Source organism: Sturnira hondurensis, unplaced genomic scaffold (assembly GCF_014824575.4).
Source record: "Sturnira hondurensis isolate 20B ecotype Veracruz unplaced genomic scaffold, ASM1482457v3 Scaffold0025168, whole genome shotgun sequence".
In the NCBI taxonomy this organism is placed as follows: Eukaryota; Metazoa; Chordata; class Mammalia; order Chiroptera; family Phyllostomidae; genus Sturnira; species Sturnira hondurensis.
This window is the reverse complement of record NW_028097799.1, coordinates 865,358-875,283: the sequence shown is the minus strand read 5'-3', so window position 1 is coordinate 875,283 and position 9,926 is coordinate 865,358. Positions and strand designations below refer to the sequence as shown.

Sequence of the window (9,926 nt, the reverse complement as noted above, 5' to 3'; positions counted from 1 at the left end):
ACACTGAACTCCGTAAGATTATTTTGAGGCAAACAGAAAAATCACCCTAATATCACAGAAAGGAAAGAAATGTAGCACACCAGTGAGGTGCCTGATTATCATGTGCATTAGATTCATCTCTGACTTCTGCAGTTAAAGTATATTTCCTTGTTTACCAAACCTCTTTCTTTTTAACAATTGTGTTGTTTTAGAAAAATCACATAAAACCTGTTCTCTGCTGAGCAAATTACAAGGCCCATTCTGACTTGTGAGCTTGTAGTGTCAGTTAGATCACTTGCCATACAAATGGCAAGTGATCTAACAGTAGGAGGGATGAAGAGGGTAAAAAGCGCTTTTTCAACATTGGATCAAAGAGTAAAAGTTGCAAGGGGAAAAGAAACCTCAATTCAGCTGTTCAGCATCTCCCTCCCACAGGCTGTGCAGCTGACTGCTCCCCTCTCCCCTGCACGTCTTGACTCCTTACCCCAACTGTCAGGTGTCAGGGCACGACCAGGTGGCGGAAAAATGGAAGATTCCCTCCATCCTCCACCCCCAGGGCAGAGAACCCCAAATCTGCCCCACCTCGCGCGCATGCCTAGTTGGGAGGGCGCCAGCCAAAGGGAGCACTCCGCTCAGGTTTTCCCAGCAGCTGGGAGGTACCGGGAGCCATCGGCGACCCCGTGGACCGAGGACGCTGCGGCCAGTCCACCCTGCGGGGCAGCAGCCAACTCATCCGGACCTTTGTTTTCTAGTCACGTTCAGAGGGAGCTGGGTACATCTTGGTAGGGTGGAGCCCGACGGCACCCCTGTTAAATGGCTTCTCAGGCGTCTTCTAGGGAATGGAAGGCCGCACCCCTCTAGAAAGGAGGACGACACACTCCCCACACTCCCCGAGGAAATCCTGGAAAGGTCCCTCTTCTCGGCGGCTCAGACCTCTCCGTTTTTAAACTAGCTACAACCAGGACAATCTGAACTGTCCCACCGATACTCCCGCTAATAATAAGCGCCCCTCCACTGGGCCCAGAGGCCACAATGAAAACGGGCGTCCCTAAGTATCTGTCTCCAAGAGGCGCTGGCCTCGTCTCCTGGACGTGCATCCCAGTTTCGTTTCAGAGGTCCCGCAGACGCGACCTGGCGTCTACTCCTTCGGGAAATTCCCGCCTTTGCAGCCGGATTGTCCTGTAATGAACACGAGGTCGTCGTTGTCCGGGTGTGGGTTGGCGGAGTCGGGGTAACAAGCCTGGGGCAAATCGGATGGTAGCAGCTTCAGTAGCGCCCCGCATGGCCTTCTCAGGGTACGCCCTTCTGCCCGCAAGGCGGTAACCACCAAGCTCCTCCGCAGGGACTACTGCTGGTCCGCAAACACAGGCCCACCCGCAAGCTCAGATTCGCTTGACACAAGAAAAAAAAATAGAGGAACTGAGCATGCTCCGTGGGGAGGGCGGGGCACTCCGGCCGCGCGTCGGGGCGGGCACTTCTTAGGCCGCCTCCACGCCTCCGCCGTCCGCCCGCTGGTTCCCTGGTTCCGAGCCGCGCCCGCCGCAGGCTGCGCCCGCCGCCCCGCCCCACCCCGCCCCACCCCCAGCCGCTCGTCCCCGAGGCCGCGTCGCCCGCAGAAGCAGCAGCAGCAGCAGCAGCGGCAGCAGCAGAAGCAGCTGCTGCTCCTCCCCGGCGTCTGCCCCCCGTGGTTCCCTCCCTGGCTGCGGGAGAAACAGAGGTAGAGGGAGGACACGGCGCCGCGCTGCCTGCACCGGAGTCCTTCGCCTCGCCCTGCCGGCTCCTCACCCTCTGGAGGAACATGGGTAAGTCACCCTTCCTCCCCCGTCATCGCCTGACATTTTTCTCTTTCTCGGCTTGTTGCGGGGTAGGAAGCATTTCTCGCTCAAAGTTGCCAGATTTCTTAAAAATCCCGGTGTTAGACACTGCTCTTCCTCCGGGGAGAGTCAGCGCACGCGGAACGCACGCCGGGTCCGAGGTCTCGGAGGGTCCTGAGCTCGGGGTCCGACCACCGCCCACCTCGCCACCTAAGCCGCTTCACCGGCACCCCGCTGCCTCGCCTCTCCTCCTCCATTCCTCCTGCTTAAGCCGGTGGCCGGGCACCAAGGAGCCTGCCCCGCGTGTGCAGGGCTGCAAGCGGGGGTCAGGCTGCGAGAAAGCCCACTCCACCGAACTTCCCTGGCAGGGCGACCTTTCCCCATCTTGGGATCGGCTCTTTCCAAGACGGGGAAGTGAGAGCAAGTAGTTCGTGAGGTGATTTTACCACCTGCACGGAAGTGATTTTTTTAGGGGAGAGCGGACCGCCTCATAGGTTGAAAGGATGACTTGTCAGAGGCCACGAGGGACCCGAGGAAGGATGGTTGGAGCCGCTAGCTGTTGAATTAGTGTTTGGTGAATACAATGTACAAGTATTCCTGTGCTCAACCCATTTACTGGGCTCCTTCGCCTGTCTACTGTAGCAGGAAACTGCACCATGTAGCACGTTACCAAACTTAGTTATTCGTTCCCAGCTTCCCCTGCCTAAACCTACGTTAATCTGATTTTGGTTCCTTTGTAGTTACAATTAATCTCAGGAGGTTGATTTTAATGAAATATTTAAATGCAAATGTGTATTGTGAGACTACATATAATTTATCCTGAAAATTTTTCTTACTTTGTTGCCTATTAAATTCAGTAATTAACGAAAACGGCCGATGAATTCTTTTAATGTAATTAAAAGCCATAAGTTTTTAAAACAAGAGTAGCAGTTTGGAATACCATACTTATTTCTACATGTTCCCCAGTTTGTTTTCACTCCTGTCTTATAATTTCCTCTTTTTAAAATGTGCACCATTGGCAACTGTCTACTGGGGCTTTTCTCACCCTTCTGTGCAAGTTATTTTAAGCTGAAATGAGTGTGGTCCTTTCATCTGTCATGCAGTGTTCAGCATATCCAGCCTTAGGTCCTGGCAACCCAGAATCTTACAGGAAGTTATCTAAATCTAGAAATGGTGTCAATGGAGCTTACTTTTGAAAAGCAAATGCTTTAAGGTCTGATTCTGACCTTTGGCCATTTATCTGGAAGAAGCCGGTGTTGCAGGAGGAGGTGATATGAATGAAAAATGGATCTAAGGCTCTTAATTTTATTTTTCAGTTGTTTAGTATTTTCCCTTTTAATGTAATACTGGTATGATGAACAAATTTCTGGAAAAATTGGGTGGCTCATTTATATGTAGACTTTCTCTGGGATCATAGATTTTAAGTAAATATTAATACAGATTATTGGACACATTTTGTTTTTCCCTTGAACATACTAAATTTTTATTCTCAATTATAGACTACAAGTTTGGTTTGTAAAATACATTTCTGCATGTTTCAAGGTGAGCTAAAAAAATCCATTTAATTAACAGTTTAACTTTCCTGTCAAATCAGTACCTTTTCAATGGGAGAAATCCAATGCTCTTGCAATGCTAGTGAATAAAAATACTTAAAGCAAATGAAATTATTTACTAAAAAATAATCTTGAAACTCTTGAGTTATTGCTTGACTTTAAAAAGACCAAATAGAAACCCATCTCTCACATGAAGCTTCTCAGATAACTCTTTGATTAAATTCACCTCTCTCTTTGTAGAGCTCTGCGCTTTGTTGGAAGCTTTTTAGCGCTTACATAATCTACTTTATAATGAGCTGTTTATGTGTGTGTTGTGTATTTAATCGTGAGTTCCAGAAGATGAAAATTGTCTTATTAATTTTTGTTCCCCACAGTGCTTTCCACATTGTAAATATTCAGTAAATCTTTGGTGAATTAATTATTTAAAACCTGTCTGTTATTTTTAACTTGTTAACCTGGAAGTACAGGCCCTAAACAAACAGTTGAGTTGTTAGGCGTTACAGAGGTATGGAAGAAGCAAAACAGAGAAGTACAATTAATTGTATTATGACTGCTACTCTCTAGAAAAAGAGTGGGATTGTCTCAGCGGTATGGGTTTTGGGGCACCTCCAGCCAAGCCATTTCCTTCTACACTACTGTTTTCACTGGTAAGGCAATTGAATGTATGATCAGTAGGTACAGACAATGATGTAAAACTGAAACCTTGGAGAGCAGTTTTATATTCTGAGCCAAGGGAGTTTTTATAACTCTTCATGTACTCACAAGAGGCAGAAGGAAGTCTGATAAGTGTTAGGGAGAGAAATCACTTTTTTAATTTGTCTTTATAAAAAAGAAATAAGATGACTTCAAAAAAAGATATCCTTATGGCAGTGATTTTTCTCCATAAGAAAATGAAGATAACTTTCTATATAATTTTATGGACCGTACTATTATTTTAAATATATATTTTATTATAAATTCAACGTGTATTTAATACTTATTGAATATCAGCTGCACACAATGTACTGTGAGAGGACAAAGATGAATAAAACATTCATATTTCAAATTGCTTATAATCTTAACAGGAAGGCTTATAACATACACAGGTAACTATAGTAGAAATAAAGTAGAAGTGATATTAAAAAAGCCTTTACATATATTACAGGGTTAGGATGGAGAGGAGATTTTAGAAAAATGATGTTATTTGAATCAAAGGTTGGGTAAACTTCTGAAAGATACAAATGAATGAAGACTGTCAGGTTGAGGATGGGAGGAGAGAGATGGCTTAACTGAAGACAGATGGAGAGGGAATATTCAAGGAGTTTCCAGATATGATTAAATAGCCATGTTTGCCTGGAGCAAAAGGTAAGGAAATAGTAGGTGGTAGGGATGAAAAAGTATTAATAGAGAAAGACCAGATAGTAGAGGAGAGTAAATGCCAAGCTGAGGAAGTTTTTGGATTTGACTTGTCTACGGAAGGACTATTAAACATTTTTATATAGTGAAGTGATGGATCACATCTCTAGTTTAGAAAAATTAATCTGTCAGTGAAGTGCAGGATGAATTAGATAAGAAATTAGAGAAGGCTTCAGAAGGTGGTGGCTGTAGTTTGGGGGGAAATATTTAATAGCCTGAACTAGGCTTAGGCAGTAGGAATAGAATATTGCAAATAAAGAACGGGATTTACTTGGCAATTGATTGAATATAGAATTGAGAAAGGAGTCACACATTATCACCTTGGCAGTAATGAGAATGTGCAACCTAGTAATATATATTTAACCCATTGGAAGAGGAAAAATGAGTAGTTTTTTTGGGGACCTTTGAGTTGTACATTTTGGTCTGTAATTTAGATTATCTGTTCCTTAATGGACAAGGACTTTCATACTGTTTGAATACATTTCTAACACTAGTGCTTGGCACACAGTAGCTATGCAGTAAAAGTTTATTGACTGCTCTGGCCAGGTGCTCACTTGGTTGGAGCATCATCCCTTAAACCAAAAGGTGGTGCTTTCTATTACCAGTAGGGGCGAATAGGTAGGTAATTGAGGCAGCTGATTGATATTTCTCTGTCAAATTGATGTTTCTCTCTCCCTCTCTCTGCCTGTCTCTCTTGTGATATCCTCCAGTGAGGATTAAAAAAGAAGTTTATTTACTGACTGAAACTAGGTACAAAGTATTTAAGTTATTTTAGTTCTCAAGAGGCTCCAACTAGAGAGCTGGAAGTTATCCACAAATACCCTGCTATGATATTTGAAGTCAGATGGAAAGATGAGAGGAAACAAGGAAAAAAGAGAAAATTTGGCCAAGGTAAGAATCTTGAGGAATACCCTGTAGTTAGGGTAAAGAGTAGAATGATTTCACACTGAAAAAGACAGGAATAGGTAGGTAAGAGTGAAAATACTAGAATTGGCCTATAGTTGACTTCGAGAAAGAGTGAATTGTCAAAAAGGTTTGTTACTTCACAACAGTCAGAGTATTAAGGACTGAGAAAAGGTTCGAAGTTTGTGTGGTTTGTTTAGAATATTACCCAGTATATATATATATATATTTTTAAATATTTTATTTATTTATCTTTAGAGGGGAAGGGAAGGAGAGAGGAAGAGAAACATGAGTGTATGGTTGCTTCTCGTGCATCCCCTGCTGGGAACCGGCCCCTGCCAGGAACTGGCCTGCAACCCAAGAATGTGCCCTGACTGGGAATCGAACTGCGATCACCTGGTTCGCAGGCCCGTACTCAGTCCACTAAGCTACACCAGCCAGGGCTCCAGTATATATTTTTAAAAGCTGCTTTAAGAGGTATAGTAAATATGGAGGTCAATTATCAATGCTAAATGTTAATGAGTAAGTGGAAATAGTTTATTATGTATAGTCATTCTGTCTTCCTTGCCCTGCTTAAAGATCAGTAGATTAGAATAGATTTTTTTTAAAAAAATTACTTACTGAATTTTTTAGAGAGAAAGAGAAACATCAGTTTGTTGTTCTACTAATTTATGCATTATTTGGTAGATTCTTGTATGTGCCCTGGCCAGAGATTGAACCTGCAACCTTGTCATATCAGGACTATGCTCTGAGTTACCCAGCCAGTGTCAGCATAGATTCTTTAACATTTTAATAATGTTCCACTTTACATGGAGTGACACATGCTGTTTTCTTGCCTGGGAATAATTTGTAATCTCACCATAGTGCCTCATACCTCTCTGACATGTCTTTGTGACTTAGTATAGTAACTTTTATTTTTGAAATGACTGTCATGCAGAGTGAGTTTAGGAATGGTTTCATAATTTTATATGACATTTTGCATATTCTGTACTGATGAATGGTTTTATCCATTTTTATTTACTATTAGTCTTTGCAAAATTGGAATTTCTCTAGTTATATGTGTGCCTCTAATTTTATTCTTATTTCCTGGAATTTTGTTTTTCCCTGTAAATATGTATTTAGCATTATAGATATCTTTTTTCCTTGTATTTTTAAGTCCAAGAGTGGTTTTATGAATAGTGAAAAAATAGTATGTTTATTTGTACTTTGCAGGTCACAGTAGAGTGATAAAATAATTTTGTAGGCTGATAATCACTAAAGTTAATTAAGAGAGCATAGATGATAATTTTTCTTATGTTGGCATTATATCTATTTGTATATGCTCATTTTTTTCCATATGGGAGAAAGGCTAAATTCACTATCCCTGGAAGTATCCTATTCTGAAGTGTCTAATACTACTATTTAGAAAGCAGTACTAGCTTTAATTCATTTTGAGAACCATAGAGTTTTAACTTTCACAGTGAAATGTTGGAACTTCTAGGTATCTTTGGAGAAATGTTGGGATTGCTCTCTCCAGAGATTCCAGATTGCCTGAATCTGAGCTTGGTAATTCTGGAGCTCTTGGTGGTACCACAGTAGCCCTAAGAATGATCTAAAATTTTAATACCCACTCATGAACATTAGGGTGGGAGAAGGAAAATATACTACTTTGAGAACTCCATGTTAATTTTAGATAACTAAATGTTTGCATAACTGTAAGGAAAAAAATTTTTATTATTTTCCAAGGCATTTAACTTAGCAAATAGCTCTTTCTTGTGGAGAGCGATAATAATAAATGAAGATATTAGAATGGATTTTAAAGTCTGTTTCTTTCTATGATTCTTTGAAACTATGAAATATACTTAGTATCTTTGATGTTTTAAATATGTTATAATCATTCCTATATAACTTATTTTTCTTTAGTATTCAGAGGGTATTATGTACTTGAGGTAGCAACTTCAGGGTTTGAACCAACTTACTAGCTTTATCTAAATAGATGGCCTGAAATACCCATGCTGGCCAAGATATGGATGGTGGATTCAAGTTGCAGAGTAATGTAATTCTCTCACTGCATCTATTGATGCAGTGACAACTTTTGTCGCCTAAAACATTCTAGGAGTTAAAACTGAGAATTAAGATAGTGATAAATGGACGTAGTTAAATTGCTAACTTAATTTAACTTGTACTTACAAATTCCAAAGTCCTTTTTGCTCACAAAATGAAATGTTTCTGTGTGTGCTCAGTACCTGGCTTCTTCTCTAAAGACTGTTTTTGCTCAATTGTGACTGTGTCTTTGCTTTCAACTACTATTTACATACTATTGGCACCTAAATATATATCTCTGGGCTGTACCTGTATATCTAGCAGACTATTAGACATCTCTACATGCATAGTAAATTCAAATGACTTGAGCTCAAAACTGAATTCATGGTGTAATTTTTAATAATTATAACCAGAGGTGTGCTGGTTAATACTTAACCCAAAGCGCCTGTGCAAAATGTTTAGACTTTTGGCGGTGGTTCATTTCCTGTGAATGCACAGTAGGGAAGAGATGAAATGCAGCCTGCCATAATGTAGATTATTTGCTACACAGACATAATGACCTCATGAAAACAAGTATTATAAAATGTAATAAAATAATTAGCGAGTAATGAGTTTTGAGTATTACCTTTTATAGTGTTCTCACATAACTTAATTTTAAGTTTATATAATTTAATTTTTAATAATGTCTGTTTTGATAACTGCCTTACAAAGTTTCTGAAAATTTAATAGTTCTATCTCATGTGCTGGTACAGGGGGCTTTCCAGTATGCCATTGGACTAATAATGACCATTTATTAAGAATTACTGGTATCAGTTATATTTAGCTTTACTGCTTTTTAATATGTTTTTATAATTTAATTTTAATCCTGTCAACAGTTCTCTGAAGTGGGTGACACTATCCCCATTTTATTGACTCAGAGGATTAAATAATTTATGCAAGGGGATGCAATTCATCTCTAAAATCCCATTTTAACGGTTCTCAAACTTCAGCTTGTGGAAGAATCACCTGGAGAGCTTATTCAGGGGAAAAAAATTACCGGGCCCAACCTCAGAAACTCTGTTTCAGTAAGTGTGGGGTGGGTCAAAAATTTTTATTGTCAAAATATTCCCAAATGCTGCTGTGCTTTGAATAGCACCACACTGTAAAGCAGAAGTATGCAGACTTTTTACTTAAGGACCAGATGATAAGCATTTTAGGCTTTATGCAGGCCAAGAGGCAAAATCAAAGGTATTACATGGATAAAACAAAATACATATGATGAGAGAAAACAGTAACTATCATCAAAATTTTTTATTGCTGAAATTCAAAATACAAAATTAATTCACAGTTTATTGTAATATAGGCTTTAATCATCTTACATTTTCACAAGCTTTGTAGGTTTACTCAATTAAGCCTTTTTCTCTTCCTCACATATTTTCACCATAATCAGTTGTAACAGCAGATTCCGCTTCAGGTTGTACTGCATTCATGTTTTTTTTTTCAGCTTAGAAAATATTCTTGCATATTTTTGTTTTATGCAGACTTTCTGTAGAGGCCGGTTGTTTAGTCACTTCATGCTCAGTATTGACTTATCAAAAATAACCACCCTAAGCAATATCGAACATATCTGTCAGCTCATCAAGAACCAAGAAACCTCTCAAATTCGTTTATCCTTTTTTTAATTGAATATTAATATGGCCCTGTGTCCTCACTTCTGCAAGCAGCTGTTTTCACTGAAGGCTATTCTTAAACAAGTCCCCCCTGCCCCAAATATTTCTTTGGTTGCTGTAGTTAAAACACAATTTAATTAACTCACCATGAGTAAGCACCTTTTCTTGCTTGGCTAACAAATGAGCCACACAAAAACATACTTTGCAGTTTTCTCTTCTCTTCTCCTCTCTTCTCTAGAAATTCTGCTGTGATGAGACACTTTGTTTTATATTTTCTAATTTCTCTGATGATTACTTTCCTATGAATTGTGAGTATGATGAATGCTTAGTCTGGTAATATAGGTATATGTTGTATTTTTCTAGCATAGCTGTAGTGTCATTGCATGAGATAGTAGTTTTTCCTCTAATTCAGTAATAAGATAATCCATTTATCACTTTAAATTCATGACACTTGAAGGACACTTTTTCTGTTCTGACACTATGGTGAAAATGCAATGTTGTGGTATGACAATAGACATGGCACTTGAAATACTGGACAGTCGTAGCTGCGGTTTGTAATGCATCAAGCAACAGTGTGTGACTGTGAGAGTGCCACATAGGTTCTTGCCTTA

General features: G+C 40.1%; 1 protein-coding gene across 3 annotated transcripts in view; it reads left to right on the top strand.

Moving 5' to 3' along the window:
* The first annotated feature begins 1,567 nt into the window (after positions 1–1,567).
* RAP1GDS1 (Rap1 GTPase-GDP dissociation stimulator 1) overlaps positions 1,568–9,926 on the top strand; it is a 152,701-nt gene continuing 144,342 nt past the window's right edge. For all 3 annotated transcript variants that reach the window (XM_037039119.1, XM_037039118.1, XM_037039117.1), the window contains exon 1: positions 1,568–1,781. In XM_037039119.1, the coding sequence (XP_036895014.1) occupies positions 1,778–1,781 (4 nt within the window). In that variant the 5' untranslated portion in view covers positions 1,568–1,777. The remainder of the gene's footprint in view (positions 1,782–9,926) is intronic.